We start from the raw sequence: 15,993 nt of genomic DNA on the forward strand, positions 1-15,993 counted from the left end.
TTGATCCAATAGTTATAATGAACACATGCGACATCATTAAAATAGGTTCTTCAATTTTAATTTGAGACATATGTTAACTTTTAATTAGTCACAAATTCAATTATTTGTAATTCTACTATTAATTTGGTAAATTACGTGACAATTTGTATTGATCTTACTTTATATAATTTTTTAAAAGGAAATATGAAGTTTGCAAAATCAAAATTGGCTGTTGCTTCGTTATTGTCATTCATTATCATTAATATTCTTAATAATACAAATACTTAATTGGGTCTCCTTACTTTCAAAATTGTTATATTTTTCAGACGTCCAAATTTAGCCCTGCTTTCGGTGGAATAAAAATTAGTCCAAAACTTTAATTCATTCACAACTTTTATTAATATATATAGTGATTAAATTCTTGTTTAAATATTAGGAAATGATGTTGATCCTCTATTCTTATTTTGAATTGAAATTATTGCCAATATTTTATTAATTTTTGCTAGCAAAATCCTTTTATGAAAAGTTGGCAAAATTAATTTAAACTAATAATAAAGAATAAGTTTAAGACTTATTAAAAATACAAATAATTAAGAAGGTTGGATAATTGAAAATATAGTATAAAATTAATGGAATGATCAGTTTAAGTTACATAGGCAAATTTCTTTGCTTATTCATATTATGAATATATGCCTATATAATTACAATTAAACGTTCCACTATCTAATTAAAACCAGTAGGGTTTGAGACATTTAACATTAAATTATTAAATTAAGATCAAACTATTAATATAAGAAAATTTGAAAATATTTAAAAATATAGCAAAATCCATCCAACTATATTTTGTTATATTTTATAAATAGTTCTTTCTTTTTTTAAGCTATCTAAAGTATGACCAAATAATTTTTTTAAAAATATTATCTATGTTGTTAAATTTGATAATCATCCATTATGCATTTAATTTGAAGAATAAAGTAGTCCAATTATTCTTAAAAGAAAAAGGGAAAACAAGGAACAGATAATTTATAACATATTCTAAGATTGTATAAGATAGCTATTTCATGTCATTTTCATTTTCCAATTGGGTTGGATCCAAATGAAGTGAAACAGCTGGGTGACATTTCTGACTTTTTGATCCAAATATATATTAAATTCCAAATTTAAATTATTTTGAAGCCCTTATCTTGATTCTTATAAATTTCTTGGCCACGGCAAGTTTTAAGTGTGTAATACAAACAGTATATGTATGTGTTAGTGAATAAAAGGTATGTTGAAATGTTGCAAGTGTGCTATATTATGTGTTCCAAATGTTCAAACACTCGAACGAGTTAAAGGTCCAAGAATGCGATGCATATAGTGCTAGGAGAAAATGCAAAACATTACGTGATATATATCTATTTACGAGTTTGACTCTAAAGTTTCAAGAAGAGATCTCAGCTATGCTTAAATCTTTAACCCTAAATTTTTCTATAATTTGTATTATTTGATTGATTGTTAATATAATTAATTTTTGTACCTCTGTAAACACTAACTAACATGATATCAGTCAACCACGTAAATAATTAGGTATTTTTTTCGTTTGCATTTTAAACTTTCTATACTTTATAAAGATATATGCTTTGAATATTCTCACATATTTTGTTCTATTTTTTAATTAAGAAACTTTCTTTTACAATATTTCTTACGTAAGTACACACTTTGAAATTGTTTGAAAATATCTCTGTAACAGAAATAAATTTAAATATAATTTAGTTAATTTTTTTATTCGAACATATCTTTTGACATTTAAAAAAAAATAGATACTAATTTTTGCATGTATTCGAGGACCATGAAATTTTATCTAATTTTATTTGTCAAATCATATTGACCATATTAGAATTAAATTTATTGTCAAGATTTTCTCTTCTTACCAAAATGTTTCAAATACATTTATACACTAAACTACTATATATAACTTTAGTTAACTCCAATAAAACTTTAAGTCACCATCAAGCTTCTTCAAATAATTACCAACACAAGTCCTTAGAATAATAATTAACATGTATGTATTTCTTAAGTTAATTATATAGTAAACCAAGACAATAATTTCCACTATAAACTCTAAATCTAATTAGAAATGATCAAAAATACCCTTATCCAGGAATGGGTTGAGACAAAGTCTAATATTCACCAAGTAACTATAAGACTTTGACTTGTCGATAAATTGTTATTTAACATCAAATTTGGGATCAATTGGACTGTTAGCTAAAGGTTATTGTTTTATGCTTTGTTATAAGCATACATTGCATTAAGAGATCTAACCATAAATTTTCCTTCAAATATCCTTTTTTTTCCTCTTTTGTACTATTTATAAAATTACAAAATTACCCTTCAACTATATATAACATCTAAGAGAAAAAAAATTGGAAGTACATTATAACTTAAAAGTTTTAATTTAAAATAAGTTAAAATTACATGCATATTCTATTAAAATAATTTTTAAAAATGTCTATATATATAAAGTGCTTGAGTATTTAATTTTGTGTCTAATAACTTTTTGATAACTTTAAACTTTATATAGAGTTATTTATTGTTTAACTTGATAAGATTATTCGTCTAGCAAAAATAATTAATGGTCATTTTTTGCACCTATGTGGTTGAAACCATTGAGTTGGATGCTCGTTGTTGTAACCCGACTAGGGTGTTGATTTTTTTTACACAATTCTCAATTTTGTATATAATAAATACTTGACTCGTTTTACGTTTTTTAAAATCCACAAGTATAGTAGACATGAAAATTTAAAATCTTATTATGTCCAGTATAATTCAACTAATTTCAAATTTTTGAATATGCTAAAGATATACGTCGGATAAAAAATTAAAAGTTCAACTACATTATTAGAAATTTGAAATTTTCAAACACCAATTATACATTAAATTTAAAGTATAATATCCAATTAGACACAAACATGGCAAACTTTATAAAAGAGAGAACAGTACATAATTGCTTTGAGAGTTTAGCACCATGATGGGGGGATTTGGAGGGATAATTGAAAGGCAAAATCATAACTTGATGATTAGGTAATTTAGAGCAATGGAGGTTTGTATTTCATATTTTATTAAAAATAATAAAAAGAAAATCCTTAAAAAGGCCAAACTTTGTCATCCATGCAAATTTTTTTTTAAAGGCTGATTTTATATGCATGTCATTTTCTTCTGCTTCCTTTTTTTTTTAATGTTTCTTTTCATTATTGCTTCAAAAAGAAAGGTGTTTGATTTTCTTGTATATTATGGCCTACTTTAGAATAAAGTTTCCCCCCCTTAAATCTGGGGCCACAATATTATCCAAAAATTAATTTTTATTACAATTTATACAAAAACAAAAACTTTCTTCAACCATATTTGTTTAATTTTCTTTTCACTTTTCCAATCAACTTGTTAAGAGCTTCCTTCTTCATTCCTAACTAAATTGTTAAGAAAATTAAGGTAAATAATTCAGTTCCACATTAAGTAATTTTTTGTTTTAGTAAATCCTATGCAGATATTTTAATTAGTTTAGCATATGAGATCATAGTTCGATGGTTATCAATTATCATACACACTCTCTTCAAAATTTCATATTTGTTGTTCTTTAATAAAACTGATAGTCTTTAAAGAGAGAGAAAAAAAAGTAGAGAATTTAAAGTCAAACTCTGGACATAATTTAGTGTGTATTTAATTTTTGTGAGATTTGAATTTGAAAGAACAAGTGGACATAAATTTAGGTATAAGGAAGGTGAATGAGATGCTTCATTATCCAATCCCTCTTGATCTATATAATCTCAGATCCCAAGACAGGGTTAGGTTTCCAATAATATTAAATTTCAAATTATAAAAATATTTGGTGGCTTTCAAAATTTAAATTCCATTCATCTCCCTTATTATTACTCGAGAAAAAAAAAACAAACTGAAAAAACAGCTGTGAGAAAAATAAAAAAGAAAAAGAAAAAAAAGGTAAATAAATATATGTATATAGTTGGAAAAAGAGATTGATTAAATTAAATGAAGTTTGCTGGGGAGGGCTAGGGTTTGATTTCTTAGCATATCGTACAGATTCGGATTTTAATCTCCACCGATTTTTTTTTTTCTTTCTCCTTTTAATTTAATATTCCACCTGTCAAGTTTTCATTTATTTATTAATGCAATACCGATTCTTTTCTCTCGTCTCTCGCATGCACCTCATTTAATATTTTTGCCTTTTCTTCTTTTTTCAATGCAATTTTTCTTTTGTTTGTTGGGAAATTTTGTGACATTTATTTATATCTCGTATCTAATTTTATATATCATTCCTACTTTATTTATTGTGTGGGAATTGGTATGTGTTTTCAAGTTTAGGATGATTTAATTTTACAGTTTTAAGGAAATTAATTATGTTGGTCATATTTAATAGTTTATTATTAAAACAAAAATTACTCTTGTTATTAAGCTAATATATGGTATTTAGTTCTCTAAATTAAGTGCATAAACGCCACATCATCTATTAATTTTGTGAGTATTTTCAAAATCAAAGTTAAAAAGAAATAAAAAAAAACAATTTAATTAACATATAATATTGCATGAGAAATTAAAAAGAAAAGAAAATGTATAGCTTCAGAATTGGGAAGTTTGAATATTTCAACCAAAAATTAATGACTTCATAAAAAGAAAATCATAGTCCACGTGTGTTGTAGAATGGGGGAAAAAATAATAATAATAAGGAAAAGGGTGGGGACTTGGGAAGAGAGATTGAATCATGTGGCGGAGAGAAGAGGATGAAGAAGCATCAGAAACAAAAACACGCGTCGTTGGGTGGGCGACACGTGGGCCAATGAACCAGTTCGACTTGTCGGAGGTGTTACCCTACAATGTCGTCTTCCTGTGGCGGTGCTGTCGTTTCTTTTGTTTTCTTTCTATACCCCTTTCTCCACCTTTTGATCCTCATCTCTTCTCAAATCCTACGGTCCCACCCTAACCAACTGCTGTACACACGCCTATACCTGATCACAACCCACAACTACACCCGCGCGTGCGCTTCCCATCCTGCTTTTATTTTTCTTTCTAATTTCTACCACCTCTACAATTACCTAATTAATTTAAATACGATCAAAGAAGGTATTCGTGTTTATGTCATCTTTGCATTATTTCCGATTTTCTTTTTCATAAAATTTAGATAACACCCATAAAATTATCTATTATGTATTTTGACGTTATTTTCTCTAATAAATACCCTTTCTTCATCGATGTAACTTTATATTTTGATTTCTTATAATTATACGTTTTTATTTATTGATTATATATAACAAAGATACAGTGATTAAGGATCTGCTAAAAGCAAAATTGAAAAAATATATATACTTATAAAATTTTGTAGTATTTATTATATACAAATATGTATTAATTATCAACCGATGAAGCATTAAGTTAAATTTGTTACAACCGAATAAGAAGAAGAATCGTTAGGAGTTTGCAGTTTTGAGATCAACCACGAGAATGCAAGGAGAGAACAATAAACAAATTAATATCATACTAAGTGTGAGAATAAATTAAACTTACCCAAATATTATTAAAACAAATGGCTATATAAATATACAAAAAAAAAAAATTAAGAAACCCTAATAATATTTCTTCTTATCTCGTAATAAAAATCAAGAAACATCTTTATTAGTTCATCTTACTAACGTTGTACGATTCAGAATTATTTGACAAGCATGTTGGGTAGACAAATAGTCTAAGAACTATATTTAACTACTCCTAATTGTTCCCTTTTAATTAAAGATAAATGTACTTCCATTAATATTTTATAACTTGAATTCCTATTTCCAAAGAGGTAAATTCTTATTAATTTCCTTAATTTTTAAGCTGAGGTTGTCTAATCTCAATTAGATGCTAAATTTATATAATATAAGATGTTTTATTTTAGTCATAAATTTTCTATTGACAGAATCTAAGTTTGGCATCTAATGCTAGATATTCATATTGTCATTAGCATAGTTTATATTAGGGCTATATATTTTTTTAAATAATTTGAATGTACTTTAATACTACTATATTGCTTAAAAGAAATATAACTAAAAAAGGGGTTTCAAATGTACTTTAGATTTTTGTATGTATCGCATTTGTAGTAACATTATTATATTTATTTGAGTTTAAATAGTGGGCAACACTTAATCTATAGCCACTACTCACTACTATATCTTGAGTTCAACTTTTTTACTATTACTTTAGCATAACATATTGTGATTATTTTAGTATAAAGTAAATGAAAAAGAAAAAGTAAATTATTTAAAAAATATTTTTCTATAAACTCTTTTGACAATAATTGTTCAAAATAAGATTTGAAAGTGTTTACAATACTATTCTAACGATTATCAAACTGTTCTTTTTAATTAAAATGATCTATTTAAAATTAAAAAGTGAAATAATTTATTTTGGCAGAGTCTTGTTATTTGAATCCAATCCACCAAATTTTATGCTCAATTAGATCATTTCCACATCCATCTCATTTTTCCAAATTCAATTTTTCTTTTTATCATTTTACCATATTTATAGATAAGTCAATAATTTTATTATATATATATAAAAAAAACCCTTTTGATATATATTTTTTAAAAATGAATTAACAATCATTAATATTATAATATAAGACGAATATTTAACATAAAATCAAACCCTAAACCCTAAAATTACATATTAAATAGAAACAAAACAAAACATTCAATTATATAATACTAACATTTTAAAAATAGCAACAAAATTAAAATCGGATCCAAAATTTCAATACTGAAATTATAACTTGTTTTTTTTCCAAAAAAATAAAATAAAATGATGGTAGAAAAGTGTATTAACTATATCCTAAAATAGGTCTAAAAAGCTATACGTCGAATCTGATAATCATAGGGAGGGTAATAGTATTAGTAATATATATAGTAATAATAAAAGGAAATTGAAGAAAAATAAAGAGGAAGGAATTGGAAAATGAAAGCAACGAATGTGTATTATAATAGAGGGTTAATAATAATAATAGTGATTGTTGTACGAAAAACAAAGTCAATCAAAGTCACGCGTGTGATGGAACTAGAGCGGGGTCCACTTTCCTTTATAATAATCATAATATAATAATAATAATAATTCTTAGTATTTCGTTACAAACAAACCTTATAAATAAATAAATATGTATATCTTTTTATTTTTGAAAATTAAAAAGGGTAGATGATCTAATAGAAGCCGTTGGATTTAGTGGGAATTTCTGAAGTATGCGTCAGCAATTGTGAATAACCGTATGATGGTGACTGATTAGAGTAGTAGTGGTGGTGGGCCCAGAATTTAAAGGTAGAACTTAGAAAGAAAAAAAATCTATTTTTTTAAAATAAAAAAATTAAAGAGAAAAAGAAAAATAGAATCCCGTATATCTGAAAATTCCGTTGACTGGGAGTTTTATTCATTCAAAAATAAAAGTGAAGATTCTAACTGTTAACGGAACGGACTCCGCCACTATCCCCTCCGTGGAATTGACAATTTAATTTTAATAATAATGATAAAAAGTGGGATTCTTTTTTTAAAAAAATTGAACTAAAATCCTTCTTTACCATAACACATCAAATTTTGGTGACACGTATTCTTTTAAGTTTTAATCCGATTCGAAATAATTCCAATTTGGGTTATCAATTTATTTGGAATTGAATTGAGTTTGGAATACAAATTTTATGGATTGAGTTGGTTCTTGAATTTACCTAAAATTATTCAAACTAATCTAAACGAATCCTCTAATTATTATTATTAGTTTTTTATTATGGCATATATTCCTTTTCCTTGTATTAGGGTTGTACACATAATTATATTTGGACAATAAGAAAGTAAGATGTGTGGGTCTCTTATTTGGAGATTAGTCTCTCTTTTTCGATTTGATGGTGTCAAATAAAGCTACTAGCTTCTCTTCTCACACTCACTTTCAGTTACGTGTGAAGTGACAATATTAGTGTAGTTATAAGACTCGAGGTGTTGTTCTTCCTTTGACACTCAACTTGTGTTTATGTGTGATGTCAAATAGTGTAAGGGAGAGTGTAGACTTGACACGATTATTCCTTAAGCTCATTTAATCTTCTTACAATCTGAGGTATTGAGTTTTGCCTTTTGAACCCATGTTTTCCTTTATGGGGCATTTTCATTATCCTTGAGCTTTTAGACCTTGTCTTGAACAACTCTCAACACATTGTAAATAATCATGGGTATGAATATATATCAGGAACTATATACCTATGAATATAAATTATTTTGTGTTTTTAAGAAAAGAACAAAATATATTTTTTTCTACTACGTTATTTTTCTCAAAAGAAAAAGGGGTTTAATGTACTCAAGAACATTAGACATAATATTTATAAATATTTACACAAATACAACACAAATGGGAAGAACAATATATATTTCAAACCATGTCACTAATGTACATGGGCACACCTTGTGAGTCAAAAGACCAACGATCATAAAGTGCCTTTGAAAAATAAAATAAACCAATATAACGTAAATAATTAGACGGTTTGTTTAAAGTAAATTTAACTCAATCGTAAATAACATATACTCACTTTAAATGCACTTGTAGTTGAATGTTTGACATTGAATCTCTACTGTTATTGTAATAAATAAAACATATAATAAACAATATTTTTCTTTACCTGTAAATTGAAAAAGTGAAAAGATAAAGCCGAGATGAACACGTGCCTTTAAATCTTACCCTATACTCAAAAAGTTGGCCATCCGCCTTCCCTTCCCTGGTTAATTAAATTGTGATATTGATAGTTTAGGGGAAATTAGAAAAAAAAAACGTTAATTAAAAGTAAAACAATGAAATTTAGAAATAAATAAATAAAAATATATATAATAGGGAAAGAGAAGATTTAATTTAATTGTTTATTAAAAAGGTTGAAAGGAAGGGTTAGGTTTGAAGGGACGAAGATGGATGTACGGGCGCGAGACAACGAGTTTTTGGTATGAGCGATTTTTGTCTTCTTGTTTCACTTGCGCCTTTTGACCGTAGCCAAAATATATCAGTCATCAGTATATGCACCATACCATGTCTCTCTTTCTCTCTCTCTGATCTCTCTCTCATTAAACATACGTTACAAGTATAAGATAACATAATATATAATATTATGGTATTAGAAATTTCTTAATTATCATGCGTTAAGAGTTGGCAAGATATTGGTGTGAGCGAGACACAGGCTAGAATTCCCAGGCCGAAAAAATCAAAATGAATATTTTTATACATAATGATAAGAAGAAAAAATAATTTAGGGGTTCGAAGGGAAGGGAAGGGAAGGAAGGAAGGAAGGAGGGAGCTTGAAATTAGGGTTTTGAACGTGCGGGTCACGAGGTACCACGTGGTAGCACCCCCGCCCAAGTGCCGGTGGGTCCCACCACGGTGTTGTAATTTGTTTTTAAAAAGAATTGAAATTTTGTTAATTGTTTAATTAATTTTCTTTTGGGTTTACGAGGCAGACTCGACTTTTTACGCTGCATTAAACTTAAATCAATAAATATATATTAATTACGTATTACTAACAATTTCTTTATTTCTTTTTTGGAATTATGTGACGAAAAATACATTGATAATTCCACAACATCGACGTTGAAATTAGTAGACCTCACGTGCATTACCCTTTTTTTTTTCTCTTTATTTTCTTTAATGTTTAGTTTTATTTATTTTTGTCTTTTTTTTTTAATATTAATTAATTGATTAACTATGGTGGGCAATTTAATCTATCTTAATCGTCTCATTACTTTACACGTACTTCGATTATCACTGACCCTGTTTTCCTTTGGTAAACATCATTAGAAAGTTGTTTAGTGATGTTTCCTTTTATTTTAAATATACATATATATATATATATATATAACCATATAACTATTCTATTCTTTTAATTTATTTGCAATCATTTTTACATATCTTATATAAATATTCAAACTATTAATTACTTTTTTAGACTCTCTCTCTTTTATATTCATATTTACTAAAAAAAGAAGGCATGGCTAACATGAAGATAAACAAATGTATTTATTTGTAAATTTAATTTTAAAAAACTAAAAGATAAAAAATTATAAATTTACGTTTCTTGGCATTAGAGAAATTAAATTTAAAATATTAAACCGTGGATAAGTTTTTAAATCTTTTATTATTCTAATAACATTGATCAAGCAAATAGTTAAAAAGAAAAAAAAAACATGTTCAAATATTTACAAATAAGAATGAAATAAAAACAAAAATGTGAAGTCTAGAATTATTTTACGTATGTTAATATAGGGTTTTATTAATCTATTAAAAAAAGGGTTGGGGATAACAAAGGTACGTACTCTTCTTGGTACCGAAATTGGGTGAAGGCATTTAAACCAAAATTCAATGCATTGTAAGGTTGATGTTCGACTTGGTATCTTTATTAATTCAGCAACAACAATAAAAAGAAAACCACATAATAGGATTTTTTTTTACAAATTGAAACTTTATTTAAACTTAAATAATAAACAAAGTTTTATGTTAGTGTTTAGAAATAAACATTTAGTCTCTTCTACGCATCTCAACAAATAATATATATTATGGATAAAATTAAAATGAAGATTCTTTCGATTATCAAAAACATATAAGTGAAACATAACTTTATATGGAGAGGAGAGGAAGAAATTATTATATTTTGTTAATTTTATTTGCGATCGCAATAATAATAATAATAGTAGTAGTAAAAATAAATGTTTATGTAAATTTACATTATTCAAATGTGTAAATAGATCTTTTAATATTATATAGTTATTTTATGGTCGAACAAGGTCCAAATACTTCTACTTTTAACACCCATCGTGATGATAACCGACTATCAAATCTCCAACTTATATAGGAAGAATTGATGATGCATTGATAATGAATGGAAATACTATAAAGAAAGTTGAAAAGTTTGAGAGAGAATTTAAGATCATTGGGCCTCCATTTAGAAGGAAGAGTCCCACCATTGATTTATTACACAACACTTTCCCTTTTCATTTGTCTTCTTTGAAACCCTATACTTATTTTTTCAATTGATTTGTAAAACAATTTCTTTTCAAAACCCTTTGTCTTCAACCTCTACATTTGGGCCCCTACCCCCATACAAGATCGAACCACTTCCTTTTGTTGTTGTTTTTTTAGGTTTTTTCTCTTCCCATATCTAAAAAAACAACAAAGAAAAAACTTTTAGTTTATTAAAACTTTTACATTTTACTTTTATAAAGTTGAATTTCAAACTTAAGCTTTATTGATTTATATGAATTTAATCATTAAGGATTTGAACTTTTTTTTTTTTTTAAATTCAGTTTATTTCCTTTCAATTTCTTATAAAAACATGTTATTTTCTACTTCGTTTTCTAAGTTTAACTTGATTTTTAAAAACCTCGTAAAATTGATAACAAAGCAAACAATGTAAAGGTATAACTTATAAAAGTTGTTAATAGTCATAGTTTTCCAAAACCTAGAAACCAAAAATTAAATGATTAAGTCTAAATAAAACAAAATAAAAAGTTGGATTGAGTAAATTTTCTCCTTTTTTTTTTTGTACACAACTTGATTTAACCAATTGTCAAGAAACCATTTTAAACTTACTAGGAGAAAAAAATCTTGGATTTCTGAATAATCAATTTAAAAATTCAAATCTAAAAATATTTTGCAATATTCTAAATATTTTTTTGATCAAAACTTTTGAAGTTTAAAATCATATAGGATATGTGTCATGTCTATTTGTTTGATGGCCTCTAATAATTGCTGAAAACTCCATTGATATATATATATATATATATATATATATATATATATATATATTCGTTTTTTAATTTCTAAAACAAAACCCACCTAATGCTATTTTCTGTTAAAAGCCCAATTTACAAAACCACACATGGCAGCCCAATCTCTCCCAAGTAGCTTATAGCTCAGATGAGCCCAATATTCAAAACACGTCTTGGCCCAATAAAACAGAAGCCCAGCCCGATAATGGAAACTACGGCTTTTTAAAGGACCATAAAAGCCCAGAAGCCTGTAATTTTGGGCGATGGTATTTGGATAGTGTCAAATCTTTAGACTTAAATACCCAAAGAAATACTTAAAATGCATAAATTATATTTTATGTAAATCGTTACATAAAATAATTTTTAGATTGCATTTATTTTAATGCGACCATTGTTATGGGGCAAGGAGATCAAATCTTAGCTCACACCATGTTCAATAAGTGCATCATTTGTTATTAAACTAAGCTTACTTTATTTAAATAATTATGCACAGTAGTTTCAATAAAATCCAGTAATTAGTTTAAAAAATTGTTACCCAACAAACCAAGATTTTTAAGATTTTCAAAGAAGATTCCACGGAAAAGAAAGGAAAAAAGAAACATAAAAGATAGCCAAAACTCCATGAATATGTGTGTATGTGTAAAAAAAGAAAGAAAGAAAAAAAAAGGAAACTATCAAAAATAAAAAATTGACAAAATATTTACAATCCATAAAAAAATTACTTCTAATAAAATCTTGTCTACTAATTTATGTAGGTTAAATAGTTAAAAAAAAAAATACTAACTTTGGGACAAACGGTTGCTAACTTGGTACAATATGAAATTAAAACAGCAATTGAAAATATGTAAAATGAAGATTGAATCATTGGTTTCGAATGATTATAAAGATTAAAATTAGTTGAAAAATGACACCAAAAAAAAGTTGTCTTCATTGTCAAATATGTATTTAAACGTTACCTACAACTTAAAATTTATATAATAACAAAAAATGAGTTGGCAAAAAGCTCATATTGAATTTGTAGTTAAACTTTTTAGATATGTTTTAGACGTAGCAAAATAATTAAACTAAAATATTTACTGTATATGAATATTAAACCTAATTAAACTTTGGCAAAGATGTCTTAGCAACGAAGGAAGAAGATGGATATATAAATTTTTTAAAAAAATCAAAGCTAACTGATTCAATCATCCATTCAAACAGACTTAATTAATAATATGTATCAATTATCTACGTTTTTCCTAACCTAATAACCCTCATTTGAAAGCTTAATTTACAAGGAAAATTAATCATCATAAAGTTGAAACACAATATTGATCTTTATTATATTATAGAAAACCCAAGGCATATATATGACTAATTCTAGCAGAAGAAACTGGTGAGGTGGGAAGAGGGTAAGTGACCCATTATAGGATCTTCTAAATTATGATCCGAAGGGGAATGAGCATGTCTTCCTTCATAAGTTGTTATCACCATTCTTGGATCATCGGCTAACCTTTCTACTCTCTTTTTTACCTTACAATTCTCTTCCGTGCAACGATAGTAACTCCTGCATGCACATCCAACTTCTCTCTCACAATTACATAAAATTTCATTCCTAATGTTTATACATTATAAGCATCAGTTTGTCACGACAGTTTTCATAACACGAGAGATACATATAGACGAACGGGCTTTTTTGTAGACACAAATTTCAAAGATCACTTGTAAAAAAAAAAAAAATTAGCAAAATTGAAATTTACCAATTCTTAAAATTTGGGGTTGTTTTGTATAATTTGAACAAAGATGGATCAAGAAAGCTGTTCTATTTTTTAGAAAAGCAGCACCTAATTCTATATTCTCTTTGTCTATAATTTTTCACAGCAAAACATGGTTTTGTCATTTTCAGTTATTATTTTAGCTAGGTTTCAGAATATATATAATTAAGCTCTACAATGGGCCTAGATCTTGACAATACACAAACAAACAAACATATAAAATGAATTTTCTAAATTACCATCATTGTGAATTTACTTTTCAGATCGATTTTAAAAAAGTTTAACCTATGATTTGGCTAATGAGATCGTATGAACAATTAAGAATAAAATTTGAGATATATTTTTATTAACTCAAATATGTTCCATTGATTATATAATTAGAGCAATAAAAATAACAAACATAGTAATATATAATATAGGGTTTATAGTATTATTGTAGTATATACATAGGAGCAAAAAATATCAATGACAATAATAATGAGAACTAGCTATCTTTCTGCATACAATCGTTGAAAAGATAACAATAGATCTCCATATTCCCATTTAACATGACATTATGATTATTATTATTATTATTTCGCATTTAATAAAGGTGTTCCAATATGGTAATAATGAAGTCTTCATTTGGCAATTATTTCAAAATAATACTTACACACGCTCAAAATAAGTACATTTATTCAAATAAATATAGCAAGCAATCCATACTGCCCATGCATACTTATAAAACTAAAACACACCAAAGTTAATTAATTCAATCATTAGAGATTATTCATAAGAAGCCCAATGGAAAAAGAAATAGTGAAAAGTGGAAGGAGTAAGATGATATTACCTTGGATGGAGAGTGTTCTTAACAACTTTTTGGCCATACTTTCTCCATTTGTAACCATCGTCAAGAACATCCACATCCGTCATGGTTTTGAAGCTGAATCTTGGCTCTCTCACTTTCTTCCTACCTTTTATCCTCTTCATCTTCATCGTCGACACCCTCAACCGAGGCTTACCGTCATTTTCCTTGTCGTCATCACCGCCATAATTTCCAATCGCATTTCTCCCTCTCATAAAGCTCAACCCCCTCTCATCCCTGTAAAAAAAATGATTAACATTGATAATGGAATCTTCCAACAAATGGGAGATCCCATGATCTAAATAACCTAATCTCTCTAACCTGCATGTGTGGCTGAGAGGTTTGATTCTCCTGCTTCACAAATTAATTTAATATCTTTGTAAATATATTTGAAAACAAATGTTCGATTCTCATCTCATACATTAATTCAACGTCTTTACAAATTTCATGCTATAAAAATTGTTTTAAATAACAAAACCCTTATTTTCAAAATAATTCTGTAATCAACAAAAATTTATTTCAATAGCTTACAAACATGACATAAGTTTGAGATCAAAACTAAGAAGTGTGAATCTATGAGAGAATTTTAAAACCCTGAAATTCTTGCATCAAAATGATTGAATTAATTTTTCGTCGATTAGTTTGTAAAGTTAATAAAACCTAAAACAAATATACGCAAGAGGAAAATACTGAAAAAAAACATTATTCTAAAAAATTAAAAAAGGAAAGAAAAAAAAAACAGAAAAACAAAGGACGTCATAAATTACCAGAGAGATGAAGGAGAGGATGTAAGGAGATGGGAGGTAGTAGTTGTTGAGGGGAAGCAAAAGGGGAAAAGGGATTGTTGTTGTTGTTGGTGGTGGTGAGTGGTAGTGAAGAAAAGGGGTTTCAAAGATTGTTGAACAACATTAATAAAATTGTTGTTGTTGTTGTTGTTTTCAGGCAAACAAATCAAGTTGGTTGTCACAGCGGCGGCCGCCACTTGATCTCCTCCTTGCAGTAGACTCACAATCATCTCTTCTTCCGACGCCGATGATCCCATTTCTCTTTTGATATGATAATATGATATAGCTTCACAGCTCTTTTTCTCTCCTTCTCTTCTCTTCAACTTTGAACCTTTGTTTCTTCAACTATCGGTTATGGAGACAGAAACTTGGCCCAAATTCATGGTATCATCTAAATCATATATATATATATATATATGTCAAATTTAATTAGTACTGTCCCACTCTTTTTCTTTTTTGTATGGGTTTAGATTTAAAAAGTAAGTTATTTCTAGAAAATTGAAATATTTGGCAATTTTTAAATAATTTTTAACGTTTAAATAAAAATAATTGTTTTTAAAAATACTTTTTCTTTAATCAATCCAAGTATAAATTCTTAAATTTTGACAATTTAGTTCTGGAATAAAATATTAATTCAAGTATTCTTTAGCTACAACGATAACATCACCACAATCTATTGAAAATCAAAATATCATCATATAATCATAACTAAATCTCAGCCAATTCTACTTTCCTTGCTTTAGATATTTTTAGCTTTGACACTTATTATTGCTTCAATTTATTTTTTTAAAGCAAAGACTACTTTTTTAGAGATTAACGTGTGATATTCTTATACAGT

The 15,993-nt window shown here is 27.1% G+C and overlaps 1 protein-coding gene across 1 annotated transcript; it reads right to left on the minus strand.

Moving 5' to 3' along the window:
• Nucleotides 1-13,028: 13,028 nt before the first annotated feature.
• LOC103484680 (probable WRKY transcription factor 12) lies at nt 13,029-15,546 on the minus strand. Its single transcript, XM_008441900.2, has 3 exons — nt 15,138-15,546; nt 14,356-14,607; nt 13,029-13,318 (listed from the first exon to the last, which is right to left on the minus strand). Exons 1-3 carry the CDS (start codon nt 15,410-15,412, stop codon nt 13,132-13,134), a joined length of 714 nt encoding a protein of 237 aa, XP_008440122.1. The 5' UTR covers nt 15,413-15,546; the 3' UTR covers nt 13,029-13,131.
• Nucleotides 15,547-15,993: the final 447 nt, after the last annotated feature.

The sequence above is a fragment of the Cucumis melo genome, chromosome 8, assembly GCF_025177605.1.
Source record: "Cucumis melo cultivar AY chromosome 8, USDA_Cmelo_AY_1.0, whole genome shotgun sequence".
Taxonomy (NCBI): Eukaryota; Viridiplantae; Streptophyta; class Magnoliopsida; order Cucurbitales; family Cucurbitaceae; genus Cucumis; species Cucumis melo.